At 44.8% G+C, this 22,736-nt stretch overlaps 1 protein-coding gene across 2 annotated transcripts in view; it reads left to right on the top strand.

Moving 5' to 3' along the window:
- LOC123774181 (quinone oxidoreductase-like protein 2 homolog) overlaps positions 1 to 22,736 on the top strand; it is a 117,329-nt gene that overhangs the window by 34,174 nt on the left and 60,419 nt on the right. For both annotated transcript variants that reach the window (XM_045768327.2, XM_045768326.2), the window contains exon 4: positions 16,402 to 16,567. In XM_045768327.2, coding sequence (XP_045624283.1) covers positions 16,402 to 16,567 — 166 coding nt within the window. The remainder of the gene's footprint in view (positions 1 to 16,401; positions 16,568 to 22,736) is intronic.

Genomic DNA, 22,736 nt, shown 5'->3' with positions numbered 1-22,736 from the left:
ATGTATGTATGTATGGATGGATGTACGCATGCATGTATGTATGTATGGATGTATGTACGCATGTATGTATGTATGTATGTATGTACGTACGTATGTATGTATGTATGTATGTACGTACGTACGTACGTATGTATGTATGTATGTATGTATGTATGTATGTATGTATGTATGTATGTATGTATGTATGTATGTATGTATTCCCAATCACGTTAAAGACCCCCTCTATCATCCAGTTTAAGAGAAAAACAACTATGTACTAAATAATCGACTCCTTGTAACTTTAATTATGCTGACCTTCCTATCTGTATTCAGACTGAGCCTACCATCATTAGAGGTGATTATAACGCTAGACATAGGAATATTGGTAATTCGCAGTTCAGTAATCGTAACGGCAACCAACTGGTGTCACTATTAGGTAGTCACGATGATGCACAGATTGTGGGTGACCTTGAACCGACGAATATCTACGGAGGTATTCTTGATCTATGTCTCGGTGTCAACGTCTCCCACACCGTGTGCGCCTCGTCAATAGTGCCAGTTATGGCGTCTGATCATCTGGCCATATTAGCCACTGTAAGCATTGGAAGCTCTATCCTCCCTGGTGGAGTGTTCAAGCGGAAGAGGCTGGCTGTGCCCATCGATCAACGAGACAATCTTGTTGCTCATGTGTCAGATTGGTGCAGTTCATCTGAGCCTTCATCAGTTGAAGATTTTAACAATGAGCTCACAGGTACTATCAACCAGTTTATAGAATCACTTGATCCATCGTCCAGGCCACGTAACCCAAATTACACTGGTCATAGCACTTATGTTTATTATAATGATTCTAAATTGCAGACACTAAAACGCACTGCCAGAATAATTGGACTAGCTTGTAGAAGGACCCGCACTGCTGAAATGCTTCGGCTCTTTCAAGCGGCTCTGGCTAAGGCCAGGGAACGTATGGTGGAGCTGAGGCAGACAGACTGGGAAACTTTTGTCCGTGGTCTCAATTCTCACACGCCACTAAGTCGGGCATGGAAGGATATCAACAAGATCAAAGGGATAAATGCTGCAGAGATCTCGTACCCTAATCCTCTGCACAGAGCAAATGAGCTTTTGATGCTTGGGCCACGACTTCCAGCTTTGACAGTCTTCCTCTACCCTCACAGAATGAATTAAATGATAGATATACTGATAGGGCAAGGTTCCTTGACTTCATGCTTCATCAAGAGGATGACTGTGACATGCTTTTTACTGAATACGAACTAGATTCTGCTCTACATAAAGGCAAAGCTACATCACCCGGGGAGGATGGAGTTACTGACGGCATACTGCATATGCTTCTGCTAGTTCCAGGGAATACCTTTCTTCAATTGTATAATATGTGCTATGTAACTGGGGAGCTTCCTAAGTCATGGACCAACAGTGTTATTATTCCCATTCCTAAACCTCACCAGCCGAGTGCTTTTCGCCCAATCTCCCTCACTAGTTGTCTCTATAAGTGTCTTGAGAGAATGGTTCTCAACCGTCTCCTTTACAAAATTATTAATATGTTGTCTCCCCAGATATATGGCTTTATGCATGGAAAGAGTGTACATCACTGTATTACCACATTCCTCACCCTGCATACTGATAGGTCATATACCACTTTCCTAGATCTTAAGTCAGCCTTTGACATTGCTAACCCACACGTCATTCTGAGAGAACTTGCTAAAATGAATGTTGGAATGTTAATGTTAAAAATTGTTCAAACTGAAATAAATATATAACACTGTACGGTACAGTTGTGTTTAATTATGTTTTGCGATTCCTTTGCAAAAGGTATTTGTGCACCAAGTACTACTAGGTCATTATGAGATATGCTGAATGTTGTCAATATACCATCTGAATACGCTTCACTTTGCGTTAATCATTGGACGTCCTAATGATTAAGGTCCCCAAAAGGACTTAATCAGACCTCAGTGGATAATTTTACTCTCCCTCTCTCTCTCTCTCTCAGAGCATCCCCTTATGTGTTGTATGTGGGTGCTGAAGTTCAGTCTCTTGTCTATGTATAGGTGAAGGAACTTTCCATAATTGTTATTGCTAATGTATACTTGTAATACTGGGTATACATCCGGTGTTCTTACCCTCGACCGCGGCGAGGGTAAGCCGTGGTCGTATGGTCTGAAACCCACAAATATTTACAATGGGGGGGGGGGGATAACATTTCCTCTTCAAGCACGCGCACACAAATGAACTATGTTACTTAACTGGAAGCACTCGTACAACATAATTTACACGATTTCTCAGGATAATTATACTTCTTACCAGCATATATACACTATAGTACCTAGGAGGTTCTCTTCAATGGTATCTAAGATAATTAAAAGAACCCAAGCAAACCACTGTGGAAATGTGCAGGACAAACATATCAATTGTGACACTAGCTCTCCACATATGGCATTTGCTTAATTTAGAAACTGTACTTGTGGTCGATCTCGAACCCACGTTGTTGATGTGACGATGTGTTATGAATTTTGTGGCTAGCTCCTCAAGATTGTAACTTGCTTAGATAAATAAATTGTGTGTTCAGTCCCTGAACCCATTATGTGATAAATTAACTAAACTAAAAACTATAGTCTGGCGACGAAGCCTGAACTGCATAATGTAAATAGGGATTAACCAGAAAAAGATATAGGTGAAGAATAACATCAGGTAACTGCGTTAATTACAATATTAGATCAAACTAACATTGATTTTCAAAAGGTTGTATATTTTCCATCAATGGAGAGCATCAGCCAAGAAGCCTTCTTTAAAATATGAATATCTTTCCTCACCCAATAAGATCTAATCTCTGAATAAAACGCAAAAAACGACTTGATTGTAACCTATCCACCGCTGCCCATTGGATGGGGGAGAGGGGGTTATGTGTAGGATAAACATATCAATTGTGACACTAGCCCTCCATATATGTCAGTTGCTTAAATTATAAACTGTACTTGTGGTCGGTCTCGAGCCCATTGTTGATTTGACAATGTGCATTGACTTTTGTAACTAGCTTATCAAGATTATAACTTCCTTGGCTCTATGAATTGTGGGGCTCAGTCCCTGAGCCCATTATGCGCCTCTGTAACACTCCACTATCGCCCATAGGATGGGTATGGGGTGCATAATAAATGAACTAAAATAAGCTCTGCCTTTTTGATAACATATACAATTATAAGCTTTATTTGTGAATCTCAATTAATTAAGCAATATATCACAGAGCCTGTAGGGTTCGGTGAGATGAGCGAAGAGACATGGGAGATTTCACATAAGTACAGTACATGGTAATTTAAGTAGCGAACGTATGTCAACGAATAACGAGTATATATAACAACACTATTGTCCTATGAAGTCGATTTAACTTCCAAACATATATTTTTTTAATAAATGTTAAATGTTTTCTGGCTAGCTATGTTAGATTTTATTAAAAATACGTATTCTACTTGTTAACATTATAATTTAAATTTGTGATAATTTGTGCAGAGAAGTGCGACAACTGGATATGCCAACAAACACTTTCCAAACAACGATATATCTTGGATAAGTCGTTCCACAACATTGACGCTTGGACCGTCGACTTCCTTTGATGCTACTTATTTACTTATTTCATAATGAAATTATATTAGTTTGGAGTAAATATATGTTTTCTCATGTTCTGCATTCAGCACCCACATTATAGTAAATATACCATATTACTTCATTACTTAAATAATGCTAGGAGGGTTTGAGTAGCTTTGGGTCTTTAGTGGACAGAATCTCCAATAGATGGGGCGAGAGTCGCTCCCTCTCTCTCGCCCGAGCAAGAGTCGAAACTTAATTTAAAATTGATATATCTTTGTTCTCGAACTTGATATATTTCATTTGGTGAAATCATAATAATGTTCATATCTCGGTCTTTCTGGAGGCATATAAGATTTTAGGCTTTATTAGCGTATCTTTGATAATTATACAATATATCGGCAAGTGCGTAGGCGTCTGCACTCCATGCCCGACAAGCTACTGAGCGCTACTATAAAAACATATGTATCTTCACTTGAGCTATAAATATGTCTATTGTAATGTATTGAAAATGAAGCTCTTATTTCTATCTTGCTTAAGACATATAAAACATTTGTGTTTATTAACGAATTTACGTGAAATAAACATTGATCTGAGAGAGAGTTGCTCTGTCGTTCAGTCTGTACGGGGTGGGAGCTCCGTAATTTTTAAAATACATGTATCTTCATTAGAACTTTAACCCCTTAACTGCGTTGCCTCCAAATGTGACACCCCCGCAGTGCGCAGGAAATAAATTCTCTGGAAAAAATTCTTTTTTCTTTTTAAAGTGTCAAAAACCCTTCCCTAAGTATGGGTATGTAAAAAAAAAGTCGAAATTGTACTTACTTTGGCTGCTATGGGGTCCAGAAGTTGGGGCGTGACGTCATCATTCCCCGTGCGCCCGTGCCGTAAGCTCTCGGGGGCGGTGGGGCGCTCGGGGCGGGGCGCGCGAGTTGCCGCGAATATATTTTCGTTCATTTTTTGTGCACCTTTTCAAATACATTTTCATTATTTTTATGTGCCAATCCAATGTATAATGAACACGTACACTATAATATCGCAGTACAACATCCGTACTGTCCGAAGACACTGTGTTACGTGCATGAAACTTGTGTACACATAAGCAGCACATATTTACTATGTATCATGCTAATTTGTGTATATATACAATCTATTTACACACTATACAATGTCACACACTATATACATTCACCATCAACACATTCAGAACACCGCGTAGCAGCTGCTTCGTATGGGCCAATAGCAGCTGCCTCGTATGGGCCAATAGCAGCTGCCTCGTATGAGCCAATAGCAGCTGCCTCGTATGGGCCAATAGCAGCTACCTGTTGACCAGACCACACACTAGAAGTTGAAGGGACGACGACGTTTCAGTCCGTCCTGGACCATTCTCAAGTCGATTCTTGAACATACTTCAGCCACGTCATTGTGACTCATCGCCAGCAGCTACCTCGTATGGGCCAATAGCAGCTGCCTCGTATGGGCCAACAGCAGCTGCCTTGTATGGGCCAACAGCAGCTGCTTCGTATGGGCCAATAGCAGCTGCCTCGTATGGGCCAATAGCAGCTACCCCGTATGGGCCAATAGCAGCTGCCCCGTATGTGCCAATAGCAGCTGCCTCGTATGGGCCAACAGGAGCATTTGGCCATGAACACATTCAGAACACCTCGAGTGAGAGCAGCCACACCCAGCCTGTCTCCCTCACTCCAACATCTTACTCGCCAACATTGCTCCTCCCACCATATTGTTATAGTTCTTATTACACATGTTCTATATACCTATCTACATGTTTTATTTACCAGAACTATGCAAGTAAGCCGGTATTGTGTCCAAACAGTACAGTGGCCACCATACACTGCATGAAAAATCACACAGCAGACGCCGCTACGATTAAATGGGGATTTCGATGTGGATTCAATATATAACTTATTTAAGAATATTCTAAACAAAGCACAGGAACGTAGTATACCATACAAATTGAATAGATCGTATACTAATGACCCAAAGTGGATAACAAAGAATTTGAAGAACCTTATAGGTAAAAAGAGAGCTTGGTACAAAAGGATTAAAAATGGGGAGGTCACTTTAGAACAGGAATTCGTACAACTGGTTAGAAATGTTAAAAAAGAGATAAGGAAAGCAAAAAGAAACTATGAAGTTCGCATAGCAGGGCAAGCAAAGACAAATCCTAAAGGGTTTTTTCAGTTATATCGTACTAAGACTAGGGAAAGGATAGGTCCATTAAAAACTGAGACAGGTCAAATAACAGATAGTGATGAAGAGATGAGTAGTATTTTTAATAAATATTTTGTATCTGTATTTACTAAAGAGGAACTTAACAATATGCCTTCAGCCGAACAAGTCTATGTGGGTGGGGACGAGGACAGGTTGACGAGTTTAGCAGTTACCAGGGAGGATGTTCTTAAACAAATAGTAAAACTCAAACCAAACAAATCCCCAGGGCCGGATGAAGTGTTTGCTAGGGTGCTTAAAGAATGCAAAGAGGAGCTTTGTGACCCACTGTCAACCATATTTAATAAATCAATAGAGTCAGGCAGAGTGCCAGAGTTTTGGAAAGTTGCTAATGTGATACCAGTTTTTAAGAAAGGAGATAGATCACTTGCGTCTAACTATCGACCAATTAGCCTAACGTCTATTGTGGGAAAGTTACTCGAATCTATAATAGCAAATAAAATTCGTCTTCATCTTGAAAAACATAAATTAATAATTGAGTCGCAACATGGTTTTATAAATGGCCGTTCATGTTTAACAAATTTGTTATCTTTTTATTCTAGCATTGTTGAGGCAGTTGATAGTGGTAAGGATTGCGATGTTGTATACCTTGACTTTAGCAAAGCTTTTGATACAGTGCCACATGAAAGACTGATTAAAAAAATAGAGTCTCATGGTATTGGGGGTGCTATATTAAGCTGGATTAGGGCATGGCTATACCAAAGGAAACAGAGAGTTAGTATAAATGGAATCAAGTCAGAGTGGGAAAATGTTGTAAGTGGAGTGCCTCAAGGCTCTGTCCTGGGACCTCTGTTGTTTATAATATATATAAATGATTTAGATTCAGGTTTGAGTAGCAACATTTGCAAATTTGCCGATGATACGAAAATCGGTAGGGAAATTAATTCGGAGGAGGACTCACTATCACTTCAAGTTGATCTAGATAGGGTTTTGAAATGGTCAAAGGATTGGCAGATGCAGTTTAATGCTGATAAATGTAAAGTTCTGAGGTTAGGTAATGATGATAGAGTTACAAGATACGAGCTAGATGGTGTTGTGATTGCGAAGTCGGATTGCGAAAGGGATCTGGGAGTTATGATTAGTAAGAATTTAAAACAAAAGGATCAATGCATAAATGTTCGTAATAAGGCAAATCGGACACTTGGATTTATTAATCGCAGCGTTAGTAACAAGACACCTGGTGTGGTTCTCAAGCTATATCTTGCTCTAGTTAGGCCCCATTTAGATTATGCAGTTCAGTTTTGGTCGCCATATTATAGAATGGATATAAATTCACTTGAACGTGTCCAGCGTAGGATGACTAAGTTAATTCCCCAAATTAGAAATCTTTCATATGAAGAAAGATTAACAAAGCTTAAGTTGCATTCACTGGAAAGGCGAAGAGTTAGGGGTGACATGATAGAGGTTTACAAGTGGATGAATGGACATAACCGGGGGGATATTAATAGGGTATTAAAAGTATCAACACAGGACAGAACACGAAACAATGGATATAAATTGGATAAGTTTAGATTTAGGAAAGACTTGGGTAAATACTGGTTCAGTAACAGGGTTGTTGATTTGTGGAACCAATTGCCGCGTAACATTGTGGAGGTGGGGTCCCTCGATTGTTTCAAGCACGGGTTGGACAAGTATATGAGTGGGATTGGGTGGTTATAGAATAGGAGCTGCCTCGTATGGGCCAATAGGCCTTCTGCAGTTACCTTTGTTCTTATGTTCTTATGTTCTTATGTTCTTATTACGTCACCTCCCTCACCAAAATAGCTCCTCTCAACATTCTCCTGTTGCTGTTCTTACACTATATACACACACTATATATACCCATGTACATATGTGTTGCCCATAGCGAACCACTAAGCTAGTATGGTGAGCAAAACAAGAGTGGCAGCCACACACACAATGAGGCTACCTCAATTCTCGCCCTCCTTCCCTCATCAAAATTCCTCCTTCCACAATACTACGCACAACACTAATTATAACCACGATCCTGCTATTATCACAATCCTGGTCACTAATTCCTGTAAATGAATAATTGACCACACGTTTATTTTGAAAAGGAACCTAAGAAATCATTTGAAGATTCCTAGATGAACGAAATAATGCTGTGGTGCTGTGGCTAGGGCTGTGAACATCGTGAACAGCATTGAATCACTGATATTTGAACATTGTACCCAGTCATTATCACACTCAGGCTCTAATATAACACTATCATAGCTAAATAATACAAGTTATATATATATTTTGACATTATTAGGCGATGCTGTGGTCACATGCTGAACAGCAGTGCTGTGCGCTCATGCTGTGAGCGCCAGCCTTGGTTGCTCACACACTACTGAGGCTCCCACACCCGGGAATGTGGACCACGATTTTTTTTAAAGATGACGTCTGTTTACAAGAGCCCTGAGGAAGCTGATGTGAACCCCATGTAGCCGCGGGAGTTTTGAATGGAACGTGAAAAATACAAATACCCGGAGGCGCATTGCGCAAACCAGACGTGAGCCTGCAGGCGCGTTGCGCAGTTTAAGGGTTAAATATGTCTATGGTAAAGTGTTTAAAGTGAAGCTTATATGTCTGCCTTTCTTGAGACATATAAAACATATGTTTATTAACGAATTCACGTGAAATAAACATTGTTCTGAGAGAGAGTTGCTCGGTCGATCAATCTGTCCGGGGTTAAAGCTCGGCTATTATAAAAGTACACGTATCTTCGCTTTAAATTTAAATATGCCCATGGTAAGGTATTTAGAATGAAGCTTATATTTCTATCTTTCTTGTGACATATAAAACTCTTACGTTTATTAAGGAATCTGTGTGAAATAGGCATGGTTCTGAGATGAATGCTGCGGTTTTCGAGCTCGACGCGCGGCAATGGACGCCTTAAACATCCAGTGGGTGTTGTTGGACCCTATACCCATTTTATTTGTGGTTGGAGCCCCATACCCATTCTATGGGTGGTTGGAGCCCCATACCCATCCTGTGGGTTGTAGTGGACGCCATACTCATCCTGTGGGTGGTATTGGACCCCATACCCTTCCTGTGGGTGGATGTGATCTCCATACTCATCCTGTGGGTGGATGTGACCCTCATACCCATCCTGTGGGTGGTATTGGACCCCTTTCCCACCTAACAGGCGGTAGGTGACAATATACCCATCCTAGCTATAGTTGGTATAGTAGACACAATACCGTCCTGTTTGCAGTAGTTTACCCCATAGACATTCAAATGTAACATCGTTTTCTGTTAGCGTTCCTACAAAACATTCTTTAAAGATTTTTAAAGCCAAACTATGGTATATAATATTGATTGGTGAAGCACTGTTATTCTATGTAATAATTTATAGTGCTTATTATAATTTACTAAGAACAACTAATATTTCTCAAAACAAAACTACGAGCCTTCAATAGGATATAGCTGATCTGTAATATTATAAGAGCATGGACAACAGTAGGTAAATTTCACAACCCATGTGGGACCTGAAAACTACAATTTTCCTTATAATTGAACCAATCACGAATATTCTGCTATCTATGTTGACGGACGGGTACTGTGACACGTAAATTGCTACGTGAGGAAGAGTTTGGGCCTTGGTAAAAAAAGTAACTGGGAATATATCACATATTTACTAATTCATATTCAACATATTGACTTTAAGCATTAAGTCATTTATGTGCTGTCTTGTGTGAGAACGGGTTGCGGCTACCTAGCACTCCAGTTCGTTCACCATTGTGTTCCGGGGCGGACGTCTTCTTTGGCCTCGATTTCCAAAGCGGTGTTTTGCCTCTGTGGCGACCTCTGCAGTGTTGTTGTGTGGTGGCCAGGTGTCCTCAAAAGTGTAGGTGTTGCATGCTCTTAGGGGCATTCTTCTCTAGGCGCCCTGTGAGTACTGCCCTTGCGTGATAGGGTTCTCTTTCCTGGTGCGTTCGGGAACCATTTCCATAGGGGTTTTTGCTGCTCGGCATTTACCCCACCCTAGGGGCCAGCTTGGGTTTCGTGGCCCCTTGTTTGGCCTTGGGTAGGGAGTAGTATCGTGATGGTTAGGGCATGAAACTGTTGTGCACCCTGCCTACCTATGAGGTGGCCCAGTTCCTGTTTCCTCTTGGGACGTTGTACTTTTGCGGGGTTTTTCTTTTTTGTTTTTATTGCCTGGTGGGGGGGGGGGGGATTCCGCCTGGTGTGGCTATGGTTCCACTTCTAATATTTTGGTAGCCTTCTGCTAGGCAACCATGATTGTACCCGTCACAGGGTTTTCAGTGTTTTGATCTTCAACTTGTTAGCTTTGGGACTTAACCAGTTAGCAACACCTTGCCCGGGCTTCCTGCAGTAGTCAGCCTATGGGCCCTGGAAAACTCTGTCGGGGCTCATTGGACATATGAATGTGACTTCTGAGATCCTGCCTCACCTTGTGCATGATCGAAAGTTGCTGTGTGCCCTTGTCTCAGGGTGACAGTCACCTCTTTTGCCTCTGTCATACTGCCTGTTGGGTCAACGACACCTTTGACCCGGAGTCTTGCGAGTTGTGTTCTCTGCTTGTTCTTCAGTACTATTCTGATGACATTACTGTTAGGGTATGGGCAGCATCCGCATTGCATGCTAGGTTCAGGTTACTGCAGTGTGCTAAGTTGGTTTCCGACCTCGATGCCCCACGGCTGTCCCACTTTGGTTATAGGGATCCGGACTTGGGGGAGTTAGTCGCTTCGACTTTGGTTCAGCCCACGCTCCCTGGTCCTTCCCCTGTTGTTCACTCTGTTCTCCCCCACCCCATGCTTCCGGCTCCCAAATGCCTGAGGGTTTCAGAGTCGGAGCAGGGTTTAGTTGGTAATGGGACTCGGGCAGCTTCGGGGGCTGCCCCATTTGGGTTGGGGACGGGGGGCATTCGAGCCGGTTCCTCCTACTGAGGCTTCTGGGTCCCACCAGCAGGCCCCCCCCTTCTTGTCAGCCTTTTCCCTGGACTCTGCCTTTTCTTCAGGGATAGAGGGTGTATGGAGGACTGCTCTGCCCCAGGCCCCGACTTGGGGGATCCCGGAGCTGGAGAGGAGTCGACCTGGGGGGCCTGGGGTGCCTGGGACCCCTTTGACCCTGCTTGGGTGTTAGTGCCCTCTTCGCAGAGTTTGTTGTTGCAAGGGGAGGTGTTTTCTTACCACCCTTCCCCATATGAGTATGATTTGGGGTCGGCTCCTCCCTGGGTTGGGTGCGTTTGGAGGTTCCGGAGTCTTCCTGGCTGGCAGACTGCCCATTCTTTTCATCGGGGGTGTGGCATGGGTTCTGTCGGACCCGCACCCTTGAGTGGCGAGAAACGTTTGCCATTCTGCAGGTTTACCTTAGGGGCGAGTTGAGCGCCTTAATGTATGCTTGTTCGCCCCTGTGCTTTCTCGGGATGGTTGGCCTTGTGCAGCTGCACGTGCAAGTTCCTACCCTTTTAACGTCCTTGGTTTCTGAGGATTTGTGCATCAGTGGGCATTTGGCTTCTGTCTTGCGCTTCTTATTCCCTTCTTGAGCTGTCTTCAGCCTGGCTTGAGGAGGAGGTGGAGGCAAATGAACAAACCCACAAGAGCCGTGATGAGGATTCGAACCTGCGTCCGGGAGCATCCCAATGAGGTGGAGGCGTTGAGTGCCGAGCCTTTATCTGGTATGCTGTATTTGGTGGCTCGGGCGTCGGCCGCGCTGTTGAAGTTGTTTGCGAATATCCTGAAGGAGGTGATGTCTCTGTTCTTTGCTTCTTGCCTCACGTGCCGTGAGGCTGTGCTCGCTCTCTCTTTGGAATCCGCTTGGGTCCTGGCTCTTAGGTATTCATCGCCATTTTCTCCGTTGCTGTTTGCTGAATCTGCTGTCATGCAGTTTCTGCAGGCGGCTTTGTCTAATTGTCGTTATATGTTGGACTTGTTGGTTTTCCGGGGCAGACGTTCTTGGCCTTCTCAAAAGGGTTGTGCCAGGGCTAAGGGTTCCACTGGTTGAGGTGGGCCATTGGTGCCAGCTTCTGAGCAGACGTTGCCTTCTTAGCTGGCATCATCTGGTCGGCGCGATGATTGCTCTTTTCAGGGGCATTGGCCTTTTTGTGGTTCACCCCCGTTGACGGGGCAATTGGGGGGGAGGCTCGCTCTGTTTGCTAGTGCTTGGTCCCATGATTTGTGAGCGTTTTCGGTCGAGTCATCCAGCCTGTTGTGGCATTAGGGGCTCCTTCCCCTTCAGGAGGTTTGGGGCTGGCAGGGCAGGCTTCTTTCCCTGCGCTTCGTCAGGTCATCTCGGAGCGTGTTTGCTTGGGCATGGTTGAAATGACCCTATCCCTCAGGTGGGCTTTCCATCTATTTCCAGTGCCGCAAATGGGACTGTGCTTATCTGAGGTTCATTCTGGTCTTATCCACTAAAAGCCCCGAAATCATCTCTAGATAACCCATCTGGGATTCCTTGACCCGATTTTTGGATGACCACTCTGTCTCAGGTCCGGCTTCTTTGGGAGCTGCGAGCCTGGATGGTGTCCCTGGACCTCAAGGATGTGTATTGGCACGTTTCTATTCATCTGGGGTTCAGGGACTGGTTAGGTTTTGTGGTGGGATGTCAGGCTTACTGCTTTCGTTACATTCCTTTTGGTTTGACTCTGGCACCTCGTGTAATCATGCATCTTACCCGGGTTGTGGTGACCTGTCTGCATCTGCTTGGGGTTCAGGTCCTGGCCTACTTCGATGACTGGCTGGTGTGGGCTCCCAGTCGGTTCGCATGTCTGCTCGCCTGGGGTGTGGTTCTTTCCCAGCTCGCTGGGTTCAGGTGCCTGAGAAAGTCCCATCTGGTTCCTGCTTGATGGGGTTCTGGGAGTTCTTCTACTCCACAAGCCCGGCCTGAGGCCAGGCTTGACTTTTGAGAATCTGGTCCACCAGGCTGTTGCTTGGAGCGGCCCACAGGCCCGCATATCCACCAGAGCCCGGTTGGTTTGTCCCAGGTTCGGACCTGGCTGGGTCTTGTTTGGGAATCTCGGACTGCTTCCATGTCTCTCCCTCCGGAGACGTTGGTGTGGCTGCTGTCTCGCCTTTGACTGTTTCTGGGAGAGGGGGGGGGGGTCCCGGGTCACTCAACAGTTGCTCGAACAGTTGTGCAAGAGTTCGAACTTTGCCCTACTTGTCTACCCGCTGGGTTGGGTTTGGCTTCGGCGTCTGTTTTGGTTCCTTCAGGAATGCCCTGTCTGTTTCTCTCACGATTGCTGACTTCATACTCCGGGGGCCTTGCGTCGGTTGCTGCGTCACCGGCTTCCTCTTTGGTTTTTTCGGGGTTCAGTGCTTTGGCGCCTACCTGAGCCCTTGCTTGATGTGTTCATGGACACATCGTCTATTGGCTGGGGCTTTGTATCCAGTGCTCACCAGGCCTGCCAGGGGCGATGGGGTCCATCCTTCCGTCAGGCTCACAGCACGGTGCAGGAATTCGCGGTGGTTTGGCTGTTGCTTCAGAGAGTTTGGGTCACTCAGGGTTCGACCATCCGGCTCCATTCGGAATGTTCTCCGGTAGTTCATTGCCTGAATTGTGGGGGGTTCCCTTCAGTCCTTGCTACTTTGGGGCTGGTCATTTCAAGTGGTTCGTCTGCTGGCTTCTTGGGGTTTGGCTCTCTATGCGGTTCATATCTGGGGAATGTCCAACGTCTTGGCGGACTTCTGGACGTGGACCTCTTCACGTCGGCGTCTCCCGATCTATGTGGCACCCTTCCCTGACTGCGAGGCTGTGGCAGGGACGTCTTTCGGCAGGACTGGTCGAGGTGGTTACCTGTACTGTACCTCTTTTTCCCGGTCCAGCTGTTTTCTTCGGGTTCTGGCTCGGTTGGAGTCCAACCAAGTGGGTCGTTTTGGTGGCAGTATGAAGTTTCCTGGCGGTCCTTTCATTATTTCTTGTCCCTTCACAGGTTTTCTTCTGTTTCAGATCGGGTTGTCTTGTCCTTCCTGTCTTGGTTGTTTCAGGACTGTCATCTTATGCCGAATACTGTCGCCTCGTATCATGTGGCACTGGCGGAGCCGCTTCAGCTTGTATTTGGGGTGGTTATTACTTCTGCTCCATTCTGCAAGCTGTCTCGTGCATTGTTTCACCTCTGGCCTGCTCATGCACTGTCTGAGTCGCCCTGGTATTTAGACTGGGTGCTCTCTTTTCTCTCTTCTCCTCAGTTTGTTGTGGCCCCTTCGGTTCAAAATTGTTTTGCTAAGGCTCTTTTTCCTGTTGGCATTGGCCTCTGGGGGTCGGGTTGAGGAGCTTCATGCTCTCCTCCAGCGCAGAGGTTTCTGCTCCTTTGGTCTTGGTAGTAGGTTTGTTCATTTGCATCTGTCTCCATTTCTGGCGAAGAATGAGACTTTCCGGAGGGGTCCTTGGGTTGTTGATGCTTGGTTGGTTTGGCTGGGGGTGCATCATGTGTTGTGTCCGGTTGCAGCTTTTCCCTGTTATTTGTGCTCCATGGCCTTGGTGGCCGGGGACATGCTTTGGGTCGACCCGGTTTCCCTTCTTCCCTGTTCCAGGGCTCAGGGCCCCCAGGTCGTCTGCAGGGTTATTCAGTCCAGCCAGCCTGCGATCTATCCTTGTGCCCACGACGTTCGTAAGTTTGCTGCATTGGTTGCTGTCTTCAGTAATATGTTTTGGGCTGACATTTGGGCACAGGGATTTTGGAGGTCGAACAGGGTCCTGGCCACTTGCTACAGTGTCAATGTTCCTGGCCCTAGTCGGGCATGTGTCGCATTAGATCGACGGTTGTAGTTGTCTTGACTTTGAGTTGAGGAGTGAGTGACGACCGCCTCCCAAGTAAGTCCATCTTGTTTTATTTTTGGTTAAGTGATGCTAGAGGCACACGACCTCTGTCTCTAGCATCAGCCTCAGAACTGAGAGGTGGATTGCTGGTGTGGGGGTCTGGGGCTCCCCCTTCCACGTCCTGGGGAGGGGGGAGCTGCGCAGACAGCGGCGCGGCGACGTGTTACGTCATACTCATTTGCTCGTTTCTGTTTAGGGAGTTCTATCCACTTGTTTGGCGTTTCGTAGCAGTTTTCACCAGAATAGGGGATTGTTTTGGGACGCTTACCTTTCTGGGTGTCTGACCCAGTCGATGGCAAACATAGAATGCTTCCAAGCACATAGGGGTTTCTATAGGCCATTGCTCCTCGTGCCTCTTCTGAGGGGGGCCAGGTTCTGGCTCGTGGTCCTGGGTAGGCCCCCAGAACTTCATACACATGACTGATGCCAAAGTCTGACATTAGCATATCAGCCTGGATAGCTCTGGAGAGCCTCTGGGTCTCAACCAGAAAATAGCGTTTCATTACATTCAACGCTGGTTTTTTATTGCTGCAGTTATGGCTTCCTTTACAGCTTTTTCTATTATTTCCTTCTCCCTAGTCACTTGTGCATAGGTGAGTTTCATATCCTTCTTACATTGTTCTATTCACTGTGTAACTTCCTCACCTAGTTGTATTTGTAAGGGTTGAGCACTTTAGTTCTGCCTCAACTGTCAATCAACTGGTGTACAGCTTCCTGAGCCTACTGGGCTCTTATCATATCTACATTTGAAACTGTGTATGAAGTCTGCCTCCACCACATCCCTGCCTAATGCATTCCATTTTTAACTATGACATTGAACAAATTCTTGTGTTTCTTTGGCTCATTTAATTACTAAGTTTCCACCTGTATCTCTTTGTTCGTGTACCCTCTGTGCTAAATAATTTGTCTTTATCTACCCTGTCAATTACCCCTGAGAATCTTGTAGTTGCTAATTATGTCAACCAATAACTGTTTTGTCTCATAGTGATGTGAGGTGTAATTCCGATCGTTATTCCTTGTAGCTCATACCTCTCAGTTTGGGTACTAGTCTGGTGGTATGACGATCTCTAACCTCGTCTTGTGTTTGACTAGATACTGACTGCATGCTGAAGCATCACACTCCAGGATTGGTCTGACATGTGTGCTATACAAGGTCCTGAATGATTTCTTACAAACTCCAAAGGCAGTTTTTACATTGCCAATTGTGCATATGCTGCTCATGGCATGCTTTTTTATGTAGGCTTCAGGGGACAGGTCAGACATGATGTCAACCACCAGAGGTAGTGGACCTAACCAGCAACTGCACCTCGATAATGAGTGTATATGTATGGTTGAACCAGGGTTATAAATGTTGCCCAAACAGTTGCTTGTTTTGGTGTGCTCTACTTCTCGGGTAGTTTTTCATTTAGCACTGGTATTATGGTTTTGTGTCCCCAGACTTCCCCTTTCCTCCACCGAGAGCCAGATTCTGGTCCTGATCTCCCGTAGGCACCTGTGAGTAATTAGTGCGTGGTAGGGTACCTAAGGTTTGGAGTATTCCATGTGGATAAAGCTCAAAAGATACCGAGGGACCCACCAAAAAGAGGCATTTCATTACATTCATTGCTTGATTTTTGCACTCTTTGCCAAACAGGATTTGATCCAAGACAATTTCTTCTCGCAGCGAGAAGTTTAAACTTTGTTAAAAATACTTATTATGCAGTACAGTTTATTGCTAGTGAAATGGAACTGCATTACTCTTTTTATTTTCTTTAAATGATACTAATAAAATTTATTTGCTGAAAAGCCATACCTAAATTGTTTGTCTTATTCTTTCAGGTATGACCAAGTACTTAAGCCCCCATTTGTACCTGGCTTTGAAATTTGTGGTGAGGTAATAGAGATTAGTGAAGATGTACAGACTACGGAGGTTGGTTGTCGTGTAATTGGGATCAACAAACAGACATTGGGTGGCTTTGCTGAGGAATGCATCATATCGGAACAGGTTAGACTATGTTACGACGAACTTCAATTTTGTTAGATAATATAATTTGGAAGTAAATATTAATGTTAGTATTTACAGCTCTAATGTATATGTATATGCGGAACATCTCAAATGCTCCACTTCATCCCAAGAATGACAAAGAAACTACTGAGCTAAAGTTGCAAGAATCATATTAAATCCAGGAGAGGCAAGAACAAAAGGCCAAATAGAGAGGAGTTCAAAATATATTTTCTCCTATGACAAATCCAGAAACACAAGAAAACCCTTGGTGCCGATGGAGAGCATGAAGTTCATCCATGCAACACTCAAAAGCAAGAGAAATCATAAATAAAGCCTTAAGAAAACAATCCCAGACTGTAAGGGCCACTGCAATGAGGGAGGGAGGGAATTATCAAGGGAAAGTGCCAAGCCATTACGACTATATTGCACTTGGAAGGGGTCAGGATAAGGATTTGGGATGGGACGGAGGAAAGGAATGGCATCCAACCAGTCTGACAATCGGGGATTGAACACTGACTTGCATAAAGTGAGACCGTCGCTCTACCATCCAGCCCAAGTAGTTGGACACTGAAATGAGGAGAAGAAAGAAATTAAAGTACATGGTTCAAGGTACTAAGTAGGCAGAGGTGGTGCATCAAAAGGTCGGAGGTGAAACGGTGTGCAAGAAAACTTGCGAAACAGGGCCGAGGTAGTACCGACCCTGAATGCAAGCTGGAGCACCTCTGGCAGCAGGAGACGACAGTATTCAGCATAAGACACTGGTCAAGAAAACACAAGAAAGAAAGGACAGAACCACCCCCCTCAGACACAAAAAGAGCAACAACGAAAAGACAGTAAGTGGCAAAATTCATGCTACTAAACCTCATACTGGCACCTTGAAGAATACAGCAGGTGGGACATCATCAAATCAATCACCTGATCACCATAGAGATGGTGATACACACACATTAGATAGTCTAAACATGAAAAGTGGAGCAGAAGGTCAAACCAGCAAAGTACCTCACTGGGTTGACCTTCTGAAAGTGGCGGAACCACGGAAAAATGCCTGGGTTCGAACACTGAGCAAGTAGTGCTTAAAACTAAGGATGAACCAGCCATGAAGGAACCAGAAGGACCACCTGGCCGGGGAGCCAGTCGGCCGAGCGGACAGCACACTGGACTTGTGATCCTGTGGTCCTGGGTTCGATCCCAGGCGCCGATCGAGAAACAATGGGCAGAGTTTCTTTCACCCTATGCCCCTGTTACTTAGCAGTAAATAGGTACCTGGGTGTTAGTCAGCTGTCACAGGCTGCTTCCTGGGGATGGAGGCCTGATCGAGAACCGGGCCGCGGGGACACTAAAAATCCCCGAAATCATCTCAAGATAACCTCAAGATAACCCTCTTTCCCCTGCTCCCTGAAGGACTCGAACAGCGCCAACACCCAGACATAGTATATATCTCTGTCCCTATCTCTTACTATACACTGGGCCTTAGGCAGTGTGGCTAATAACCTCTAATAAAACACACGGCCCAGGACATCCAGCAAGATTAAAACGGTCTACACCACAGGACACAAAACCCACACAAAAATTGCCAGCCGTCACTAGGACATGGAAATGAACAATCCTAGTCCTACTCTGGTGTAAACTAGCACAAGTACAAATTAACGTTCATGCACTAGTTACCACGTGGATGCACATCACACTTGACCTAACAAGTGGGGAGAAGCATCCAGACAACACTGCAGCTCACAGAGAAGTGAACAAACATGTTAACTGTTTACACTCTCCTAGTCATCCTGCGTTCCAATGTTTTTCTGGCTCTCGTCTATTTCTTTTCATTTGTTTTATTTGTTTAAAACTGGTCTTCCACATTTAACACTTAAATTTTCAATGTGCTTTCTAGTCACAGAATGTACTTGGAATAGTCTTTTAACAATAATAAGTACGTCTTCTGTGGGGAGCCCCATCGGCTCCCTGAAGCTATGCAAACTGATATGTGCTATATTAGTTTGGGGTCATCAGTCACAGGAGTCCTTATGCTTACCGGGAACCACGAGCCAGAACCTGGTCCCCTCAGAGAGGTGCAGAGAGCACTTTACATTTACAGTACAGTATGTCATAATTGCCATCGTCCGGGGAAGGACCCAGAAAGGTAGGCGAATCAAAACAGACCATTTTCTGGTTAACCTGTGCAATCTACGTCCTGAAAAATCAAAATAACCCCTAGAAAGAAACCCTTCTTCCTTTTCTGTATTAGTATTACCGTGTTTGCCGGTGTGATTTACACACCCTCGCACCTTCACCACTACCTGTCATGCCAGCTGAGGTAACGGATAAACGTCTCGTGCAGAAAGATACATTAGCAAAAGGCAAAATGAAAATTGCTCATGAACAACGTGCAAAGGAACAATTCATTAAGGTTGGTGACACTGTTCTAGTTAATTAAAAAGAAAAAAAAAAGGAGGGAAAGCTAGATATGCCATATGATACAAAACCATATAAAGTAATTAGTGTAAAAGGAACTATGGTAACAGCGAGTAATAGAGATCATTGTATAACACATAATATGGCTTATATCAAAGTGATTCCAACTAGTGTAGAAAGTGATGAAGTGCAAATTCGGGCAAAGAACAAAAAAATGAGTTATAACCCAACAAACAACTCATCAACGGATATTCTTGCTTTTAACCCTTAAACTGCGCAACGCGCCTGCAGGCTCACGTCTGGTTTGCGCAACGCGCCTCCGGGTATTTGTATTTTTCACGTTCCATTCAAAACTCCCGCGGCTACATGGGGTTCACATCAGCTTCCTCAGGGCTCTTGTAAACAGACGCCATCTTTAAAAAAAAATCGTGGTCCACATTCCCGGGTGTGGGAGCCTCAGTAGTGTGTGAGCAACCAAGGCTGGCGCTCGCAGCATGAGCGCACAGCACTGCTGTTCAGCATGTGACCACAGCATCGCCTAATAATGCCAAAATATATATATAACTTGTATTATTTAGCTATGATAGTGTTATATTAGAGCCTGAGTGTGATAATGACTGGGTACAATGTTCAAATATCAGTGATTCAATGCTGTTCACGATGTTCACAGCGCTAGCCACAGCACCACAGCATTATTTCGTTCATCTAGGAATCTTCAAATGATTTCTTAGGTTCCTTTTCAAAATAAACGTGTGGTCAATTATTCATTTACAGGAATTAGTGACCAGGATTGTGATAATAGCAGGATTGTGGTTATAATTAGCGTTGTGCGTAGTATTGTGGAAGGAGGAATTTTGATGAGGGAGGGCGATAATTGAGGTAGCCTCATTGTGTGTGTGTGGCTGCCACTCTTGTTTTGCTCACCATACTAGCTTAGTGGTTCGCTATGGGCAACACATATGTACATGGGTATATATAGTGTGTGTTTATAGTGTAAGAACAGCAACAGGAGAATGTTGAGAGGAGCTATTTCGGTGAGGGAGGTGACGTAATCGTAGCGTCGTCTGCTGTGTGATTTTTCATGCAGTGTATGGTGGCCACTGTACTGTTTGGACACAATACCGGCTTACTTCCATAGTTCTGGTAAATAAAACATGTAGATAGGTATATAGAACATGTGTAATAAGAACTATAATAATATGGTGGGAGGAACAATGTTGGCGAGTAAGATGTTGGAGTGAGGGAGACTGGCTGGGTGAGGCTGCTCTCACTCGAGGTGTTCTGAATGTGTTCATGGTCAAATGCTCCTATTGGCCCATACGAGGCAGCTGCTATTGGCCCATACGAGGCAGCTGCTATTGGCCCATACGAGGCAGCTGCTATTGGCCCATACGAGGCAGCTCCTATTGGCCCATACGAGGCAGCTGCTATTGGCCCATACGAGGCAGCTGCTATTGGCCCATACGAGGCAGCTGCTATTGGCCCATACGCGGCAGCTGCTATTGGCCCATACGCGGCAGCTGCTATTGGCCCATACGCGGCAGCTGCTATTGGCCCATACGAGGCAGCTGCTGTTGGCCCATACGGGGCAGCTGCTGTTGGCCCATACGAGGCAGCTGATATTGGCCCATACGAGGCAGCTGCTATTGGCCCATATGAAGCAGCTGCTACGCGGTGTTCTGAATGTGTTGATGGTGAATGTATATAGTGTGTAAATAGATTGTATATATACACAAATTAGCATGATACATAGTAAATATGTGCTGCATATGTGTACACAAGTTTCATGCACGTAACACAGTGTCTATGGACCGTACGGATGTTGTACTGCGATATTATAGTGTACGTGTTCATTATACATTGGATTGGCACATAAAAACAATGAAAATGTATTTGGAAAGGTGCGCAAAAAATGAACGAAAATATATTCGCGGCAACTCGCGCACCCCGCCCCGAGCGCCCCACCGCCCCCGAGAGCTTACGGCACGGGCGCACGGGGAATGATGACGTCACGCCCCAACTTCCGGACCCCATAGCAGCCAAAGTAAGTACAATTTCGACTTTTTTTTTACATACCCATACTGAGGGAAGGGTTTTTGACACTTTAAAAAGAAAAAAGATTTTTTTCCAGAGAATTTATTTCCTGCGCACTGTGGGGGTGTCACATTTGGAGGCAACGCAGTTAAGGGGTTAAGGACTCTCGTCCTAAACATAATTGTAAACACCCTAAGAGATTTGATGATTAATTGAGTTTCTATGTAATAGAAAGTATTTACATATTATGCTAAATTAAATTTACTATTGTTTGCATAATGCAGATCTCTCAATCAATATTTTGTAACATTGTTGTACAGTTTTTCATTTTTGTTTAACATTGCATTTGTATTTTTAACATTGAAACTCTGTGTGGTAAAGATTAATTTGTTTAAATTCCTAATTAATTAATGTAAAATCTATTCATCTTTTGATATGTTAATAACTTTGTGTCAGTAACGTTGCTTTATGCTACATGCATGTGCTACACGCTTGTAGCACATGCTACAAACTACAAGCTTTGTGCTACATCCTGTATTCATTCCTTCTGTGGCAAGCCCTGGAGGCTCCATGAAGCTATCCAAACTGACATGTGCCATATTAGTTTGGTGTCATCAGTCCCTGGATTTCTATGCCTACCGGAGACCATGAGCCAGAACCTTGGTCCCCTCAGAGAGGCACAGGGAATAAATGGCCATTATGAGCACTCTACATTTAGAATATGTCATGTGTACTATTGACCAGGAAGGGCAACCAGAAAGATAGGCAAACCCTCAACTGGTGCAAATTGTAACATACGTCCAAACAGAGCCAAAGAACTTCCCTTTTCCCCTTGCAGGGGAGGTGAAGCCCCTTCAGGCAAGCTGGCAGCCCGCCACCCCAGTTTGTGACTGATGTGCCTGCTGTCAACAAGTATCCTCTGGCCTCGCTTTCCTGACTGACTTCTGCGTTTGTGGCTTTGCCAGCTGTGTGTGGTGTGGTGGCCAGGTGTTCTTTGTACACAGGGGAGCATGCTCCTAGGGTTCTCTTCCCTAGGTGCCCGATAAGTACTTCCTTTGCGATTCAGAGTTATCTTCTCTGGACTGTTCGGGTCTCTCTCCCATTTGAGGGCTTCATCACTTGGCGTTGTTCTCACCCTTGGGGTACGTCGGGGTCTTGGGCTTACCGTCTTGCCCTGGATAGAGGGAGTGGGTCTTTGCTGGATGGGGTGCACTGTGGCCGGTGCAGCTTGCATACATGCAGCGGCCGACGATTATCTGTGGCAATCAGTTTGTCTGTGCGCGCATTTGATTTAGCACATTCTCGTAGACTTTGGCATAGGTGATCTGCTTAGCTTCCCATTAGGCCTCCCTAGGTTGTGTTGGTGGTCCTCCTCTGTTGCCCCGAGGTTTCACGGCGACTTCTGGTTGTCAGTTTGCTTGCAATAGACAGGGTTTACTAACTTAGCTAGCCCCAGTGCCTGGGTTTCCCATAGGGCTAACATACCCTACGGGCCCTGGAAAACCCTGTTGGGCTCAGGGTGTGCTATGGATGTGTCACCTTGTGCGATGCTGATGGTTGTTCGTTGCCTCTGCCTCATGGTGATGATCACCTGTACTGCCTCTGTTATGCTGCCTGTTGGGTCGGTGACACCTAGGACCCTGAGTCTTGTGAAATTTGTTCTCCCACTTGTTATTCATTTTACCCATTGTGTGAGGATGTTACGGTTCAGGTGGCAACTGCATTGCAT

The sequence above is a fragment of the Procambarus clarkii genome, chromosome 73 (genome assembly GCF_040958095.1).
Source record: "Procambarus clarkii isolate CNS0578487 chromosome 73, FALCON_Pclarkii_2.0, whole genome shotgun sequence".
Taxonomy (NCBI): domain Eukaryota; kingdom Metazoa; phylum Arthropoda; class Malacostraca; order Decapoda; family Cambaridae; genus Procambarus; species Procambarus clarkii.
This window is presented reverse-complemented; position numbering and strand designations above follow the sequence as displayed.